Genomic DNA, 19897 nt, shown 5'->3' on the forward strand with positions numbered 1-19897 from the left:
CATTTTTTTTAGGTTTTATTTATTTTTTTTGAAACCAGTTCAGAAGGGTTTAAGACCCGGCTACCCTCTGAACCAGTCTGACCCGATACAGTCCCTGGAGGGGTGTATCAAGAAGCCATCGGCATGATACGTATCGGCCCATACATATCGATACTTTGAACTTTGAATGTGACCTTTTGAGCTTCTTCGAACAACACAGACGATGAGTATTTTTTGGCATACAAAAATCAATGGGGATAGAAGTGCATGGTATAGATATGATAGGGAAATATCACAATAACACTTCCAATTTGCATTATGAAATTTATATATGAACCTTTCAAATAACACAGCATATCATACTATTGTCTCAACTTGTGTATCTCATTCTTGTTTAGGAACCTCTACAATCTTTATCCAAATGGTCTCAATTTCATCGGATGGTTCAGGTCATTAATACAAGAACTACCAAAATGGTTCTAAAAAAATTGCCTTCATGTAAGTGGATGTGATTCAGAGACCGCAATGCCTTATCCTGCTCAACGCCCCTTATTTGCATACTGGACACGAATGTTTCTGCCATCCAGTAACTGGGAGAAAGCATGAAATCAAATGGTTAATTGAAGGCTTTGAAGCAAGGTAATCGGACATATAACAGATACATAATAATTTAAATTTTTACCTGGCCATCCATCTTTTGAAGTGCTATGCTTGCTGCGGCATCTGAAGCAAAGTGCACAAATCCATACCCTTCAGATTTTGCAGTCCTATGATTGCATATGACTTTAACTGCAAAATGTGAAAATGTTTTACTTAAATACTTTCTGTGCTGATCAAGAACCTGAAGAAAACGGAGACTGTTCAGATCCTGTTCAAAATACCTTGAATGATTTCACCAAACTTCTCAAAAGCATCCTTCAGGACACTTTCATTGGTATCGTAAGAAAGGCCTGCAACTCAAGAAATAACTATAATTTACAAAAGAACTTAGATAAATAAAAACCAAAAAGATGAAATGTGGAAAAGATCAAGGAAAACTGCTTGATAAATAGAAGTACATTTTATCAAGGAAAATAACTATAATTCACTCTTAATGTATAGTCTTCAAAATCTCAGTTTAGGACTAACAAAAAAGATCAAGGAAAATTGCTAACCTTTGTTAACAATAGATGCACATTTTATTAAGATAGAAGGAAATGGAAAGTGTGAAAGGTGATATACGAAGTTGTAGTAATTATCATGGGATTTTTTAAGAGAAGGTAAAGTATAAATGTATTAACATGAACAGAAAGTACAGCAAGATGATATACTCAGGGACCCTAAAAAGCTGTCCCCTCTGACCTTGACACCCCACCCTGCTTTACAAAAAGATTGTCATGTACAAAAAACTCAAAACCTACACCCTTAAACAACCTATGACTAGCCAACCATGAAAACATCTTTTCCATTTTTTTTTTGATAAATAGCATCAGCAGAACTAGACTTGTTTTTGAAGACCCTAGCTTTCCTCTCTTGCCAAAGATACCAAGATACCACTGCTGGGAGCTTTCCTCTTTTACTAGCCCTTCCACCCTCAAACCTCATACCAACTCCTCAATTGATCCTGGGCAGCAATTTTGTACTTCAAATAAACCTGAAATGCTGCTCCAAATCCCATGAGAGAAACTGCAGTGCAGCGAGAGATGATTCACTGTTTCCAGCTGTCCTTCCCACAATACACAGCCATCTGAATCTAGCAATAAGCCTTTCCGCTGGTGAATATTCTGCTAAGGTAAGCAGTCCATACAAAGAAAGATTTTGAAGGCACATTTTTACTCCACATGATGTGAACTGGGATTGATTATCCTTCTACATTGTCCAAAACCTTATAACTGTGAAACCTCCAGTCTTGTCCCACTTCCAAACTCTTCCTGTCAGACCTGTCAGCCTCCACCAGCATATTATACAACTGCTGTAGCAATGCCGGCCACCCATTCACTTCCCAATCATTTAAATTCCTCCTGAATTGTGGGGCCCAGATCACATTACCATCTTGAATCTGCAAGCAGTCAGCAACTTTGACTTCTTTATCCATTGCAACTTCAAATAAAACTGGGAAACTCTCAGCCAAAAGAACCATCTCCACACCATACATCCAAAAATTGACCTATTCTCCATTTCTTATTTTGAATCCCACTCCTTTTGCAAACATATTATATGCCTTTTCAATTCCTTTCCAAACTGAGCACTGTAGGATTGGCTAGAAGCTCCTGGATCCCGCCCCAAATTCCTTCACCATATTTAGCCTGCACCACTCTTTTCCACAGCCCTCCTTGATTTTCCCCAAACCTCCAAAACCACTTCCCTAGCAGAGCAATGTTAACATTCTTCACCCTTTTAACACCCAGCCCCCTTGGCATTTGGGCCAGCAAATTTTGTTCCAGTTCACCAAGTGTTATTTCTTTCCCTCTTTCCAGTCTCTCTAAAGAAAATCTCTCAATTTCTTTTGGTAATTACCATGGTATTAAATTCATGAGATACACTATGAAACTTTGGGAGGGTTGTGACATGAAACAAGTATATCAGAAAACCAAATTGATCTAGAGAGAAGAGAAATCATCATATGGTTTTGCAACGACTAATATAAAACCACTTGGGGGAGAGGCATTAGAACTTCCAGTTCCAATTGAACTTCACCAAGGCTCAACACTTAGCCCTTATTTGTTTACACTAGTCATGGATGAATTGATTAAACATATCTAGGAGGTCCCATGGTTTTTGTTGTTTGCAGATGACATGGATGATTGATAAACGAGTGAGGATTAAAAATTAGATTTATGAATAAATGCCTTACAAATAAGAGGTTTTAAAATAAGTAGGCCTAATACATTTTTTATCGGAATATATGCCACATAAATTTAATAATTATAAGAATGAAAACTAAGGACACTTAGAATTGGAGACTAAGGTGGCATTTGGTAAAACTGAACCATGATGTCTGAGAGAGCACAAAAGTTGTGTGGCACTAGACTCTGAATAGCCAAGTTTACTTTCTTGCCTTTCTGTCCTAGAGATTGTTTTACATATTTAGCCCTACGAATTTATGAGTTTTTTTTAGATGAAGAGAAAAAAGAAAGGGGAAAATAGGAAGGACATTGTTTGCTTGTAGCATTGGCTCCACCAAATAAAGAGAAACCAAAGAGAGGCCATGGTGTGTGAGAAAAGTAGGGTTCTAAGTAAAAGACAAGCATTTCTATCATAGAGTGAGCTCATATTTTTTGGAACAAAAGGTTATAAAACATTTCTTAGCTGACTAAGAGGTGGATGGCTATTTGACTACTAAGAGGCATCTTGAAAATTAAGAGTTCAGACTCAGATATTGTACCAAACGGTCTGAGACCTATGAGAATTCATCTTTTCAGATTTCGAATGCCCAATCAGTGCAAACAAACAATCCCTAAGAGATATCTTAATGTGACCTATTTTATTTTATTACCTTGGTTTGATGATCTATAATAAGGGAGACATTAAGAAGGCCATCACTCAAGAACTTAAATGAGCAAAATGGAGTGGTGCATCTCAAGTCGTATGTGATAGGTGAATACCACTACAAATGAAAGGAAAATCTTTAAAACAGCTAAAGGCTCAACAATGTTGTATAGAGCTGAGTATTGGGCAGTTAAGAAACATGTCCAAAAAATGAGCATAGCAGAAATGCAAGTGTTGGATGGATCAATGGATCAATAGGGTTAAGAATAAACTTATTCAAAGTAACCTAGGAGTAGCTTCAATAGGTGATGAAATGAGGGAAAGTAGACTATGATAATTTAGTCACATGCAGATAAGACCATTTACAGCACCAGTAAGACCAAATGATCTATTACAAGTTGAAGGGTCTGGAAGAGCTTGGGCAGATAAAAGAGGACAGGGGTAGAAGTAATAGGGAATGATTTAAGGGCCCATAACTAACAATGGGTATGGAACTTTATAGAGGAATAGATAAAAGGACTCATGTATCCAACCCCATATAGTTGGGACAAATTTTAGTTGAGTTGATTTGAAATAGAAAGGCAGGCACCCCATCCAAAGCAATTGGTAGCAGAGTTTGAAGCCTCAGAGGTAAGCAGAAGGCCACTTATAGTGAAGCCCATCGAGTTAGCTAACCTTGCAATCCATGAGATTTCAACTTTCAAGGTTTGCTGCCCCCAAGGAAACTGTTGACATTTCCCTCACAACAAAATACCACAAACCAAGCACCCAGGTGACTAGGTGGATGCCTAGCGATGGAGTCTGAAAGCATAAAATCTAAGGATCCCTACTTCTCCTAAGCTATTAGCAATAAAAACCATTCAAATGAGTAACTAACTATAAATTTCATATAAAAACATAAAAATGCCATCATAAATACATCATTTAAATATATTAAATCAATGTTTACTAACCTGTATCAGGCAAAAAAAAAAAAGGAAATCAGCAAGGAAAAGAGAAAAATGAGGGGGCTCTGTTTTGTTCCCAAAACAGATTTTCTTAAAAAGAATAAAAAAATAAAAATCCACAAATAAGAGGAGAACTTGGACTGGGGCAGAGACCTTGTCTCAGGCCAATAACAAGGTTGAATGCAACAAAAAAGGAGAAAAATAAGGGGACGAAGAAGAAGAGCCCCAGTCTTGTTCCCAAAAGTCTTTAAAAAAAGAACTAAAAAAATAAGAGTATAGGACCATTCCAAGGAGGAGGGGTGGGGGCATCAGCAAAGCCCCTGTTTTGTTCCAACAATATTTCTTATAAAAACGTAAGAAAGAATACAGGAAAACGGGACGACTTAAAAACCCTTCTCAGTCATCGGTCTTCTTTGTCTTCTCTTCTCAATCGTCAGTTGAAACAATGGAAACTCTTCTGTTGGTCTTCTCTGTCTTCTCGGTCTTCTGAGTCGTCAGTCTTTTCTCTCTCTTCTCAGTCTATGTTTAGAACCCAAAAAGTGTAACATACAACAGGGTGTATGTTAATAAACTAAAACCGGCCAATAAAATGAAATAAATATATACGAGCATTCAATAAATGATATGGTAATATGAAAACCATATAGGTGACTGGGCGAGGCAAGCCTCCATAAGGGCGCCTTGTCACCTAGGCGTCGCCTTGACAACTATGCCTGGGCATGTCAATATGCTTAATCCAAATCAACCAGACTTAACTCCAACCCAAACCCACCCCACCCTGTGAATAGTGGGCCAGGATGGTGACAGGGCATGGGGGCCGAGCTAGGCAAAATGAAAAACGAAAAAACATTAATAAAATTGAGTATACACGAAAATTTATGGGGAATATATGATTTGAAATTTCCAGGGATGGTATACATCATTACCTGACCCAAACCCAAAGCCATTATGAGGTGTCATTCTACAACCTGAACCCTAGTCCCTAGCCCATCTTGATTAGAGGTATACCAAAACTGTCCCAATAGGGGTAGGGTGTGTAACATCAGTGTCTGAAAAAATTGATATTATCTAAAGCATTAATGTTATAAGTGGCTGTTGGCTGGGTTCTTTTTTTTTTTTTCCTTTCAACTTTTGTAGGGGGTCTTCGTCTCTTAGATGAGGAAAAATGAATTTTTAAATTTCCTTGTATGATTTAAGCAGAACCCCAGGTTTTCCCAACAGAAGAAAGGAAAAGAAAAAAGAGCTAATAGGACTTTCCAATGGTACAATGGTAAAATCTCAAAATAGGTTCAAGTCTGAGAGTAGCCACTTCTTGAGAACAAAAAAGGCCAAAGATCACGTCTGTATCCATTCCACCCTCCCAAGAACCTAGATGGTCAGGACTAACTCTAGGCCAAAGAGTAAATTGACAAACTTAGGTTAACGCATGAATTGGATGAGAAATGTCAAGTCTGGTTGAGAAATTATTTTCAAACATTTCCAGTGTTTGTAGTTATCAACAATCATCATTTTAGGCCAAGATTCAATTGTCATGTGTATGAAAGAGCATGCATTTGGTCAATATTATAAAAAAGGTGATTACCCCATGTTGCTCCCAGCTTCTGGTCAATAAACCTTTAGATATGCACCAGCAAACAATACATTGTATTTTTTTTATCAATAACAGAAACTTTTATTAATAAAAGGAGATGGAAGAAGATACAACAGGAAGGGGGGTAAAATCTCTTACCCCACCCTAAAAGTAAAACATCACATTACAACACAGCCCAAAAGAAACTAGCTCTTCCCACTCCTTGTTTAGCTAAATAGTCTGCGAAAGAATTGGCACTCCTCTTGGACCACTGAAACTGAATTTGCATGTCTTGAGTGAGCTGGTAAATTTTCTTCTTTTTTTTTTTCATTCGAGAACTTCCACAAACTAATATCTTCCTTTTGCAGCCAGTTAATAGCAAAACAAACAATACATTGTATTGTGCATGTATGTACATAGATACATATAAAGACATTTTATACACATGGTCCTAATATGGCAGTAAAGCTCCAGAGCTAAAGGTTGCCTCCTCGATAGGTCCCTATTTGTTCTACGCAACACTCCAGTGTCAATGCCTGGGATTTGTAACCAAGAAGTTTAGGTTCCACATGACTTCAAACAAGAAAAGATTTCTACCACAGGCAATGAATCAGCTAAAAAGTATTACCAAGTGATGACATTCTATGCAGTCTGTGTTAAATGAAGGAGCTTTCATTCATATATTTACTCATTTCCCAGTCACATCTCATGCAAATCTTTCCTTTCTTTTTTTATTGTTTCATGTTTCACAAGTAATGTCACCTGAACCAATACTTCACCCAATAAAAATGGCCGTGAACACAACAGAACCCAGTCTTGATAATTCCCTCCACATAAAGAGTATGTCCTGTTGAAGCTACAAGGTAACAAGGATATCTGCATATGGGAGAAACCCTTTACTTCAGTTGTATTGTGTAGCACACACTATTATTGAATCTTTTGCCTGGTCTTGATACTTCACCCAATAAAAATGGCCATGAACACAACAGAACCCAGTCTTGATAATTCCCTCCACATAAAGAGTATGTCCTGTTGAAGCTACAAGGTAACAAGGATATCTGCATATGGGAGAAACCCTTTACTTCAGTTGTATTGTGTAGCACACACTATTATTGAATCTTTTGCCTGGTCTTGATAGTTCCCTCTGCACAAGAAGAGTTTGTCCTACTCAAACCCCATAAGGATATCTGCAAGGGGAGGGTGTCTTCTACTTCCTGTTTAAACATACACTCGAAGTGCAAACCACTTGGTGGCTCTGAATATGGATGAAGGTGTCAAGACCTATTTCAAGAAATTCTAATGAAGTATATAACTAGTCTGTTTCATTGACAGATTTGAATGTCAAAGTATAGCATGATATGAATTGACAGGTTTGGCAAAAACATGAGGCAGAGAAATGAACTTTTAAGGCTTAAGGCACATACAAATGTCTATTGATTTCATGGTCCACATTCTGAACAAAAACAATAGCTTATTTATTGGAGACATTGAAAGAATGTTTACTCAATAGCCTACAAACTCTTAGAGGTTAAGAAAATGATATTGATGGTGTGTGATCAGGTAGCTCCTTGCTGGAGGACAGCTCAGGCGTTGGGCTGATGAGGTCAGTGGGCCAAATTGCAATAGAAAAGTGTTAGAGTACCCGGGGTGGGCACTCCGATGCCTAAATCAGCAATGAGTGGAAGAAAACAAGAGAAAAGTGTCCTGAAAGTTCATTAACGTTTAAAGTGTCCTGAAACTCTTAACACTACTTTAAGCCGCTAAGCCATCAGCGTGCCTAATTAAAAACTTGAATTTGCCACGTGAGGCCTGCACGCCCAACATGACCTATCAGACCGGTTCGGGCGAGAGAATCGGGCCACTGCCACCGAACCAGCTGAACCAAGCCACTTTGGGCCAGAATCTACAACATGCTACTCCCTTCACCGAACCGACTTCGACTCATGAGTGGGGGCAATTGATGAGGGGTAATTTGGCCCTCCAGTGACATCGCACCACGTGGCACTCCTGAACCATTGCATAACACCTCAGCGCCACGTAGGCAATGACGTGTACTTACCAAATTAGTTGGATTCACCTCGGAATCACCTCAAAGCCACCTTGGACACACTTCGGATGCTCAATATCACCTCGGTACCTTGGCTAGGGTCAAGGAAGGCATGGCCTCATGCAACGTACACACCTCGATGGTGTGTGCCAACAACCTCGGCGGAGCAAACCGACGACCTTGGCAAGATCAGACCAGGGGCCTCAGCAGAAGGGTCGACCACCCGCCAAGGACACTCACCGACCTGGTCGAGGCACAAGGTGGCGACCTATGTGAAGTGGCGATGGATTCCGTTGCGTGCAACTTATCGTCTTTGAGTCTTCCAGGATCACGTCACCTGACCGATAGAGTTAACTTCTGCACCGCCCGCTTTGGAGATAATCGGATAAGCCTTATCGCTATCCACATAAACCACCTCCTAGCGTGGCGGGCCGATAAGCCACATCCTTCCGGAGATCTCGAATGCGCTACGTGAGACCCATAACTACCCATGCCTATACAAAGGCACCTCTTTCAACCACAAAAGGTATGCGCAATGTGCACTCAGACTCTCCTGCATTCTAGCTCTCTTGCTTCCTTCCACTCATCGTTGACTTAAGCATTGGAGTGCCCACTGCATGAGACCTAATGACTACCCATGCCTATATAAAAAGGCACCTCCTTCAACCACAGAAGGTATGCACGATTGTGCACCCAGACTCTCTTGCATTCTAGCTCTCTTGCTTTCTTCTACTCATCGTTGACTTAAGCATCATAGTGTCCACTCCAGGTACTTTCACACGGTTCTCTTGCAGCTCAGCCCGCCGACCTCATCAGCCCGACGTTTGAGTTGTCCTCTAGCAAGGAACTATTAGATCGCACACCATCAGATACGATCAGACAACAAGTGCAAAATCCTCCTACGGATTTTGCATCACTGTAAAGTGATGATGGGTTCTATTGCATTGATTTTGCAAAGGATGAGTTTCTGTCCTGTTATTCCTAAAAGGAACAAAAAAGCACAAGCCATAGGTACGAGGTACCTAATGATCTCCACCTCAAAAGGGAGGGAAGTCAAGTTACATCCTAAACTCAGATCAGGAATCAAATGCGACTGGAAGGAACTAGGAGAGCTTAAGTATTCAAAGATGAAAACAAATGGCATCATGGACTTTCGGAAGTAAATTTTAACCACCAACAACACTATGGAATATCCATTGCTGAATCACCAAAGGTGTTCTCGTTTTCCTAGCCAAATTGTCAATATCCATCAAAGCAGTCCAGTAGACGAAACATGTATAAAAGCTTACTCTGTTGTTATCATTAAAAAACTAAGAAAAGGAAAAGGAAAGAAAATTAATGAATAAGAGTATGAAATTGAGGTTTTGTGCAAAATATGCATTAACATCTTTATGTATTCAACTATATAAGCAACATTAAATTTGGACAAATGTGAAATGCAAATGATAAAATCAACGAGGAGCAGCACCAATGTTAATCATAGATGCTTATTAATTATATAGTGGAAATCCAAAAAAAAATTATAGAACTCATTCGATAAAACGAAGACATAACATCTGCAAAGAACTGTGTAATTTAGTTCAACCATTGATGTTGAAACAGGAAGAATGGAGCACTATACCTCCAACAAACAACTTACTACAGGAGCCTCGTGAGATCAGCCATCTATTTGCAGTATGAAAAGCCCATGACGCATGTTTGATCCTCAAGCACTGCATAATACCTTGACCTGCAATCCCCGACCTGAAACGAGATAGTCAGGCCCCGTTTGGCATCAATTCTGGAGATTCTCATTCTCATAATCCTTTCAGAAAAGAATAGATTCTAAGAATTTTCATCCTGAGAATCACCAGTCTTGTTTGGCACAATCATTTGATTCATGTTTCTCAAAAACAGAATCACGTTTGGCAGCAACCAATTTCTTGGAATCAATTATCTGACCGAATGATAGACAAAACCATGTCCAAGGAATAATCTTTTAGTTTTAAGGAGTAGTTGAATATATCATTTAAATTAGAGATGGTGTGAAATTCACCAAAGGGAAAATGTGAAAATGCAATACAATTCAACAAATAGTTAATAGTGTGCTTTTTATCAATAACTGGAACTTTTTATTAATTGTTGGAAAAGAATGGTATGTACAAGAGGTAATCCAGGTATCCCATATCTCAAATTTAGGGTAGCTCTGCTACCTAACCCATTATCTTTCTTTTTCAGTTTTCGGGACTTATTTAAATCCCTTGGGACAACTCCCTGGAACATCTGTGCTATATTTACCCCTTGTTTAGCCAAACTATCTGCCAAATTATTACAAGTTTGCTGAACCATGTGAAGTTGGCTTCCACTTCTCATGATATGTGCTTGATTTCTCTCACAATATGTCAATACTGCCATGGTACCATGTTGTTTCCACAAAGCTATCCCACTATGACCTTTGAATCTCTCTACCAACAGCGGATGATAGTTTAGGTCCCTCCTTATTCTTAGAAGTTAGACCTTGGTGGATAGCCAGGAATTCTGCTCTTATTAGTATTTCCTGCTTTCTGTTCAAATCAAGTTGTTCTTTCATATGCTGGAATATCTTCAAAACTAGTTTTTTTATTGGAAATAGTTGGCTTTATTGATTTTCATAGAAAAAATAATGTACAAGATATAAGTATCTCTGTTAGGTTAGTCCACACTACTTAACACCCTTACATTTCAATCTTCTTACAAACTTCCCCCAAATGTTACACCCCAAAACATTTGTTCCCTAGGGACTCCATGCCTTGCAAGTGATTCAGCAAATATTTGTACCATAGTTTTCTTTAAATTCCTTGATTTTGAATATGGTAGGTAAAACAGATAATAACAGCATTAGGTCTATGGTGGTAGACTGTTATTACATTTGTAAAAAGCACGTGTAAAATGAAGGACAACATTAATCTTCTTATTTTTATAGCAACCATTATCCCATTGCTTTGTCTTTCTGTATATGATTTTAAATTAATTTAGTGATAAAATTATGAGGAAAAATGTTTTCCCTTGTTCCTCCCTACTCTTGATGAACCTATCTTGGCGCCCTAATGGTGATTTGTCCAAGACCTAACTCTCCTTGCTCTCTTTCTTGACTGAAATTTCCGATGTCTTTATTGAATAACATCAGCTCCTTAAATAGAAGATTACAAGAGATAAGAGTCCTACTTTTAGGAAGACTCCTTGCTAATTAGGAAGACTCCCTACTAATCTATCCTATTGAATTGATAAGATAAGATAAGACTCCATTAATCTATCCTACTGAACTGATAAGATAAGACTGAACTGATAAGATAAGATAAGACTCCCTTAATCTATCCTACTGAACTGATAAGATAAGAACTGTATCTAGTTAGAATTAGATAAGATGAGAATCAAAAAATCTTGCTCCCTTTACAGCTGCTGCCGGCGGTGATATGTCTTCCCAATAAAGCGCCCACATCATTACTCCCCTCCTGGACTACGAGCTTGTCCTCAAGCTCGAATTCAGGATGGGTGTCTTGAAACACAGTCAAAGAAATCCCGGATAGGTGGAATGATTTTGCCCTCCTGGATCGGATTCCAATGAAGATGGCTCATCCTCAGACAGCTGTAGTGAGATACCAAGATTTGACCATGCGTAGCTGCATTCTTTGTCGCGGCCAACTGCAGCCTTAAGGTACTTCTGAGATGTCTTGAACTGTAGAGTACAAAGATTGTGAAGGCCAAGCTGGTGCCACTGAACCGCATCATCTGGATCCTCTTCTATTGCCTGCTTTAGAGTGTATAGAGCCCGCTCTTCCATTTCCGTCAAATCATTATGTCCAGTTCCATTTCATGTTGAGCCTTGTGAACCATGGCAAGTCCTGCCCATGCTATCCGAAGCTCAATTGTTGCAGAGTCCCCTTCTCTGAGTATTGAAGCCATTTCATTCGCAGACCTTTCTGCATCCTTGATACGATGAAGCACAACAGCATATCGAGTTGACATGCAATTAGGCTCCAGTTTTGCTGCCTTCTCCAGGCACTTTCCAACATTTCTATGATCACCAGCTCAATAGTATGCATTAGCAAGATTCACCCAGATATGTGCAGCCCTAGGATCTGATCTAACTGCAACTAACAAACACTCTTTTGCAACATTTGCAACCGCAACATGAGGCATACAAGCTCCTTCACCAGCACTTGCCCCAACACCTGCAACAACTTGAAGATATGCAATCCCAAGATTCTGCAACACCTCGACAACACCGGATTCCTGCTTAATCGGAACATTCGGGGTGTTGCTAACCTACGCTAGGGCAACGACCTACTGCTCGCCCGACGATTCTGCCACGTCTGGTCGGCGGCCGGTTGTGGTTGCAGCCCCTTCCGGGTTCCTTTCCTTGCTGGAAAAGTACAGCTCCATCAAGCGCCTTAATTCTCGGACGTCGTCCTTGATCTCGCGCACCTTCGTGTTGTTTTCCACGATCTTGAGCTCCAGATCCTGAACCCTAGTCTTCAACTGCTCAAGGTCACCCATGACGCCTTGCTCTGATACCAAATTGTTATGGGCCCGAGAATAGGATCTCGTCACGGGTCGGTCCATGGGGAAAACCTCCTGTTTTCCCTTGTTCCTCCCTGCTCTTGATGAACCTATCTTGGCGCCCTAATGGTGATTTGTCCAAGAGATCACCTAACTCTCCTTGCTCTCTTTCTTGACTGAAATTTTCGATGCCTTTATTGAATAATATCAGCTCCTTAAATAGGAGATTACAAGAGATAAGAGTCCTACTTTTAGGAAGACTCCTTGCTAATTAGGAAGACTCCCTACTAATCTATCCTACTGAACTGATAAGATAAGATAAGACTGAATTGATAAGATAAGATAAGACTCCCTTAATCTATCCTACTGAACTGATAAGATAAGATAAGACTGAATTGATAAGATAAGATAAGACTCCCTTAATCTATCCTACTGAACTGATAAGATAAGATAAGACTCCCTTAATCTATCCTACTGAACTGATAAGATAAGATAAGATAAGACTGAACTGATAAGATAAGATAAGATAAGACTGAACTGATAAGATAAGATAAGACTCCCTTAATCTATCCTACTGAACTGATAAGATAAGAATTGTATCTAGCTGGAATTAGATAAGATGAGAATCAGCAAATCTTGCTCCCTTTACTGCTGCTGCTGGCGGTGATATGTCTTCCCAATAAAGCGCCCACATCAAAAAATATGCCGAGTCTTTCAGAACTGAACACCCGATACTCAACTTTTATTGGCTAAATACATGAAGTTTGTGGATATATGTAGTAGCTATAGCGGCTGGTTATTTTCTGATACATTCTTTTTGTACAACCTCACTTAACCCCCTTTTAAACTCAATAAAGATTTAATTTACTAAAAAAAATAGAAATACATGGACTAAGTATATGCCATGTAGTTGAGGCATCGGATCTATCAATGCTTTACTAATACAAAATCTGCTTTTATGGTTGGGATAGCAGCTATGGACAAACACGATACTAAAAGGAGATTCAGTAAATACAATAAATTGTCTGTTTTATCTTTTATAGGCTTAAAATCCCAAAAAAGAAAAAAAAAAACAAAAATACAAGGTTTTGCACTGAAATCACACAGTGCTGCCGTCCAAGTTTAGTCCATAATCCTAGCTTTAATGAGAAGAAGAAGCTGAAAGTAATGGGGCAATAGATGCATGTGTTGGGTCCTGATGTATAACCAGGTGTGAAATTTCAGCAAGGTTTATAATGTTTACCAGGATTTTGTGAGATGTATCCCAAGCAACGAACTAGAACTTTTTGAGAACAGAGCAAAGAACAACAGAGAGTTGCAGAGATTAGCTTCTTCCTGGAAGTATTTTTGAGAACAATGGCAAAAGGAAAAGAGAAAGTAAAAAACCATTATCCTTTATATACCATGGCGGTTGGAGACTTGGAGGGGATAGACAAATTTCAAGAGGAAGATAGCATAGCATGGGATTTCCCTTTATATACCATTTTTACTCAATTGAAGTGCTTTAAATCAGTGCAAGTCTGGAGGTGTCACCTCTTTTATTCCAGTTTTAGTTATTTGACAGTAGTATCTTTTGCTTCACCAGAGTACTTATTACCTACCCATGTCTCCTTCTAATTATGTCTTCTTTCCGATGTTGAGATGATGAAATGCAGACATATAAATTTGTACCAGAGAGGCAAAAGGAATATAATATTTATATAGTCTTAAACATTGAAATTTCTGGTTCTCAGATTTCATTTTCTCTCCTTTTCTTTTACCTTCTAATTACACTGCACGTTTAAAGATGGATTAAGTGGTTAATACAAGGGCTAACATCTCCATATATAACAATCAAATTTCTATATAGAATGAATGAAAATGAATGATGGTTACATGGTTCCTGGCCTTGGAATCACTGAATCCAAACCATTCAATTGGTATCAATAGGAAAGATCATATATGGTCCAATTGTTACGGCTTTGCTTTTAGAATTTGGTCCATTTAATGGAAGTTTGGAATGAAGACAAAATCAAATACAGTGATCTGCAACCCCCCAAATAGTCCTTTTTTTTTCATTTTTCTTTGAAGTATGGGATCTAATAGAGGTTTTCTATGGAAATCATGTCCAGAAGAAGTGATGGGATCTAATAGAGGTTTTCTATGGAAATCATGTCCAGAAGAAGTGATGGGATCGAGGATCAACTATGTAAGTTTCTGTTGACAGGAAAAGAAACTTTGACTGAGACACGGGATAAATTGTGGCTTGAGATTATGTAGTTTATGGATGGACTCTACCTTCATATTTGGCTCTCCCTCAATTTCAATTTTCAAAGCCTTCACCCTTATAGCCTTACCATCTCTGCCAATAATGACCCAAAAGTCCACACAACCTCCCTGATTCCATCTTCATGAATGTATCAGTATCACTTACCAAACTTCGTCACCTTTATTCAGCAAGATTTGATACTAAAGCAACTAAAGACCCAAAAGTCCACACAGTCATGGATTTGATACTGTTATTTTCTTTATCAGAATCGTAGTTTTTTTTTTTTTTTTGAAATGGCATTAAACATATAATCATTGCAAATGACACTAAAGCAACTAAAGACCAACCAAAAGTCAGTTTGTAGAGAAGTAATATTTAATTTGATAAAGTTATCTTTGTTACCAATAATCATTTTAAGTTTTTACTCTTTCCTTGATCAGTAACTAAAAACAAACTGAACTATAATGATAATGATAAAGGTGACATATAAAAATGATAATCATGAAGGAGAAAGATGCAAAAGAAAAAGTAGGTAGTGTATAGGAAAAAGATAATAGAGAAGAAAACTAGCAATATAATTTTGTAAGCCATGTGTTTGAGCTTACCTGACTTACGAGTGCAACTGATGCTGTTGAAGCTCCAGCAGGTGAGCCCTTGTTCTAACATGATTTCGGCACCAAAATCAATAAGTTTAGCTTGACATTAATAAGTACGTAGTTACCAAACTAGATTTGATGAGGATTAATTTTGGACAATTTTTTGCAGAATGTAAATAATAGAATAAAAACAATAAAATTTTCCTGATCAACAAATAAAAACAATAAAATAAAAAACAAATCAACAATAGCCATGTGACCAGATAAGGAAATCAGAATGACTACTTGCTCAAGTTCTTCATAATGTTCGCTATCAACTCAAAAAACAAACAGTAGAACATGGATATCCCATAAGAAAATCAAAAGGGGCTTGCTTAATCGATGCCCCTTTTGACCAGATAGGAAAAAAACTCCAGAATGATCTAATACACAAATACCAATAAAGAAAAAAAAATGAAGAGACAAAGATTGATGAAATACCTTCTTCTGCTTGCTCTTAATGGTTACAGGGCCGAGACTGGTGGTCGACCTAGGAAAAGGGGAAAAAACAGAGCAAGAAATAGATAAGAAGAAGAAGGAGGAGGAGGAGGTATCCAACTTACCTTCACCGTTAGCTTCGTGCTCGGTGCACAGAAAGAAGAAGAAGAGAAATCGATCTTGATAAGCTTCAAAGGTTGAGATCGATCTTAGCAGATCGATTTTACCTTGTACAGAGAGAGGGGGGGACGACGGTTCAGTTGAGTACTCGAGAGTTACAAACACTTCAAACAAAAAAAATGGGCCGGTAAAATGGGGCACGAATATTTTTCGTGTCGCAAAATATGTTATGTTTTTTGCCCGAGAGAGTCCGAGACCCAAGTTTCATTCTGGGAAGAATGAGTCCTGCGGCAAGAAATGGTTATCCAAACACTTATATTTCATTCATTCTTGCCCATTCTCTTTCATACTCCATAAGAAATGAAGCCACTAACAGTGAACCAAACATGCCCTTAGACTTCCGGCAGCAAAGAATCGTTTCTATTCTACGGTTTCTTCCTCGTCTTTAATCGATTGAGATGACAGACAGCAACGAACGGGAGACGATGAAGATCCGTCAATGGAGCAAGAGCATTTCTTGACAAATTCTTTCTCTGGTCTTTCAAGCTCAGATTTTACTTTGTAATAGTAAAGGGCTAAGCTTGAGATCCAAAAAAGGTATCTTTGGATAGATTCGATATTGATTGTGGAGGGAAGTTTAAGTCTTGAAGATCTGGAAGTTGGCTTAATTTTGAAAGACAAAGAGGAGAGAGAGAGGAGGAGGAGGAGGAGAGACAGAGAGCGCTTAAAATCGTGAACGGCAGCAGTAGAGAGCGGGAGAATTACAGGTACTAATTTGCAATTTATCTTTATTTACATTTCTTAAGTACATAAAATTGTATATCCGATACGTTTTATTCATCGCAACTCGTACTTGACGTTATCATTCATGGAAACATGTTCCGGACGGCTTCAATGACCTGTAACTGTAAGTGAGACCGGACCGGATCTGCTCCTCACAACCGGCGCTTCACACGCGTATTGGGAACATTTTTCGTACTTATTTGGTTATTATTCAAGGGAAATGTTCCCAATGCATGGTGGATGTATCTGTGAAGTGCCCATTTGTGAGGAGCAGATCTTGTCACTCTTTAAGGTTGGTGTGACTATGTGAGGCGCACTCTCTTAAAGCAAATCCAAATTAATCTGAGTAAAATAAAAGGGCAAATATCTTGAATTATACGTATATTTTAGTTAATTGACTATTTTTACCCTTAGTCCATGTTTGGTTTGAAGGAAAAGGAAGGGAAAGACTGGGAAACCAATACAAGGTTTGTAAATGTTTTCCTTCATTTTTCTACATTTTACTTCAAACCAAACATAGCATTAATGTTTATATATTGTCTTAAAGTACCCCAAGTTTTTTTAAAATTGACATTGTCATTAAGTACTAAGAAAAAAATAAAATGTCAAATTTATCCTTTACTATTCCTCAAATTTTCAAAATAAAATCTAATTGAAACCTTTCTACTCTAAATCTCATTTTAAGCCAATTCTACAAGATAACATAACCGGTTCTACAAGATGGTTCTGAAAATTGCATAGACCTGTCTTTCTTTAACGGGCGTTCGTTAAGCACTAACAAAAACTGGGGTTCCTTTCAAATCTAAGTATCTAAGAGATAATCTACAAGGAAGTTTCTGATGAGTATCTTTAAGAAACCCAAGTCAAAAAAGAATTATGTGAAACACCTAAAAAAGACGAAATATTCTAATTTTTGGATGACAATTGTTGCTAGGCCTAGGATGGGTCAAGGGCAACAATGTAATTACCCTTCCATTAGCCGAGGTCTGTCGTGGCTGAGGGCTGATGTGTCTAAAGGCTGATAGAGTCGAGGGTCTGTAAGTCGGACCTTTGGAGGAAGAGGCACGTCAAAGGCCCCAAGTGTTATCCCAGGGGTAGAGACTCCAACGATCAAGTTAATAAAGAGAACGATAAGTGATCAAACGAGGACTAAGTGGAGTAACTCAGATGAGGTCACTAGAAAGCTAGAGAGCTTAGAACAGTAAATGCCAAGATGGATTACCTCATAGTGATGTCATTTATTTATAACTGAATTTGCTGGAATTAGTTACGAGCGGACGGTCAGGATGCGCTCTGCCTAGTGCTATGCATCACCATCCTGGGTTTGTCGTGTGCACCCACGCCACTGGGCCTGCCATGGCTGTAGCTTTTCTTCGACAAAAGATAGAGTCTAGGATTTCTCAGTGACCTTGGCAGTCTTAGCTGCTATGTTTGCAAATCATCAAAGTGGAGGGTGCCAAGTTTGCAACTTTTTTTATATCTGAACCAGCCTCTCTTTAGTTTCAAATCCATGGGTTAACTAAACGATAAAATAGTTTTAGAAATTTGCCCAATCTACAAATAGGGGCAGAGAAAACGAAATGGACCTGGGCCCCAAGTCTGGCCCAAGTTTTTAGGTTACGCTTGTACGTTGGAGTTTTGGTCTGGACCTGACCTGCCTGGGTGTAAAGCCTTATATTTTGCCCTTGCTTAGGTAGTTGGGCTTGGACACTACCAAGTACTCCTTTGCTTAAGGCACACTACCATTTACCAAGCACCTATCAATCCTAAACCTCGAAAAAATTCGTTCAAATTCTATCTAAAGTATGAAAGATACAAGTTACTTTAAATCACATAACAATATCTACTTATCTATATCTATATAATAAATAAGAAATAGGAGAGGTGAAGGGTCTTGCTCCACAATGTTCACACGAAGGCTTCTCATCTCTTGGTTCTTACACGTGTGAATAATTTTTACTTAAAAACTAAAACATAATAATATTCTTTATTTTTTTTATTAACACTTACCATTTTTAATGTTATTAAAATCATGGTTTTCAAAATTGGACCAGTTCGGATGGTCGGACCGGAAAAACTGGGAACCAGTTAGGTGACCGATTCCATTTTTTCCCTAAAACTGATTTTTTGTCAAAAAACATTGATTTGATCAGCACACCGCTGACCCGAGCAGTTGAACCGTTCAACAGTTTTGACCTTTTTTTATTTTTTTAAGTTCAATGTTAATTTATATTCCCCCTTCCATATTTGAACCATAAGATATGCAATACTCTTTCAATCTTCTTCTTCTCGTTGTTTGATGTTTATTATCACAATTGTTCATTTTCTTAGTGTATTGTTGCTTGCTACTTTTATGATTTCTAACAAATCTTCCTCTTGAACCTCTAGGGATGTCTTTGTCTAATTCCAATCAATTCTTTGTCATTATACGCCTTCCTTGTTCTCTCCCTAAACCCCAATATCGAGGTACGTATGTATTACATTTTGTCTACATAAAAAAACTCAAATGCTAATTCTAAAAACAATCACTTGTTCGCTCTCTCTTTATTTAATTTTTTTTTTTCACAATCAATTGATCAATCATCGGTTGAATGTTATTTTCTCATTTTGTAAAGGAGATTCAACAAGGTTCCATCTTAAGCTTCAACAAGATTTTGCTACGGCGTGTGTTGGTAGAAAGTTCAATTCGAAGAAGGCTTACCAACTCATATGACTTGTTATTTTGTATTCTCCGTGTTTATGTTTGATACTAATGGTAAAAGGGTAAAGTTACACCCTTCAAGCTAGGGCAAGATTAAGTTACAGAATACCAATTGCCACTTACAGGGCTAATCATTATACACATAACTATTAATTACTTAGCCTTTTTTTTATTTTCTTTATTTGAATTAAATAGTTTATAATTAATGCATTAATTTTCTATTAATAATTGATTAAATTTACTTTTGTTTTGGATCAATACACTTCACCCAACATAAATCCAAATCAATTTGACTTGAGTTTGAATCGGTTCAATGCGAACCCAATCCAGCATATACAGATCCGGGTCGACCTGAATCCGAAATAGACCCCGGGCGGGATGGTTCAGTGTCGCTTGCTCTGTCCAACTTGGGTCATCCAGTCCAACCAATATTCGCACACTCT

At 38.3% G+C, this 19897-nt stretch overlaps 1 protein-coding gene and 1 long non-coding RNA gene across 8 annotated transcripts; one reads left to right on the forward strand and one right to left on the reverse strand.

The window, feature by feature from the left end:
• Positions 1 to 269: 269 nt before the first annotated feature.
• On the reverse strand, positions 270 to 16752 carry LOC104599300 (glycine-rich RNA-binding protein 2, mitochondrial-like). Of its 7 annotated transcripts, none has more exons than XM_088898775.1 (7): positions 15976 to 16719; positions 15854 to 15890; positions 15383 to 15436; positions 9633 to 9754; positions 861 to 929; positions 662 to 768; positions 270 to 569 (listed from the first exon to the last, which is right to left on the reverse strand). In XM_088898775.1, exons 4-7 carry the CDS (start codon positions 9727 to 9729, stop codon positions 519 to 521), a joined length of 324 nt encoding a protein of 107 aa, XP_088754901.1. In that variant the 5' UTR covers positions 9730 to 9754; positions 15383 to 15436; positions 15854 to 15890; positions 15976 to 16719; the 3' UTR covers positions 270 to 518. The 7 variants fall into 7 exon arrangements, with proteins under 7 accessions (XP_088754901.1, XP_010260086.1, XP_010260087.1 ...); XM_010261784.3 differs by having other exon boundaries at positions 15854 to 15902; XM_010261785.3 differs by having other exon boundaries at positions 15854 to 15902; positions 16078 to 16711.
• On the forward strand, positions 16601 to 19573 carry LOC104599299 (uncharacterized). The gene is made up of 3 exons (XR_735503.3): positions 16601 to 16737; positions 19142 to 19219; positions 19369 to 19573. It is a non-coding gene; the product is annotated as an uncharacterized LOC104599299 (long non-coding RNA).
• Positions 19574 to 19897: the final 324 nt, after the last annotated feature.

The sequence above is a fragment of the Nelumbo nucifera genome, chromosome 2, assembly GCF_055504915.1.
Source record: "Nelumbo nucifera cultivar China Antique chromosome 2, China Antique-T2T, whole genome shotgun sequence".
Lineage (NCBI taxonomy): Eukaryota > Viridiplantae > Streptophyta > Magnoliopsida > Proteales > Nelumbonaceae > Nelumbo > Nelumbo nucifera.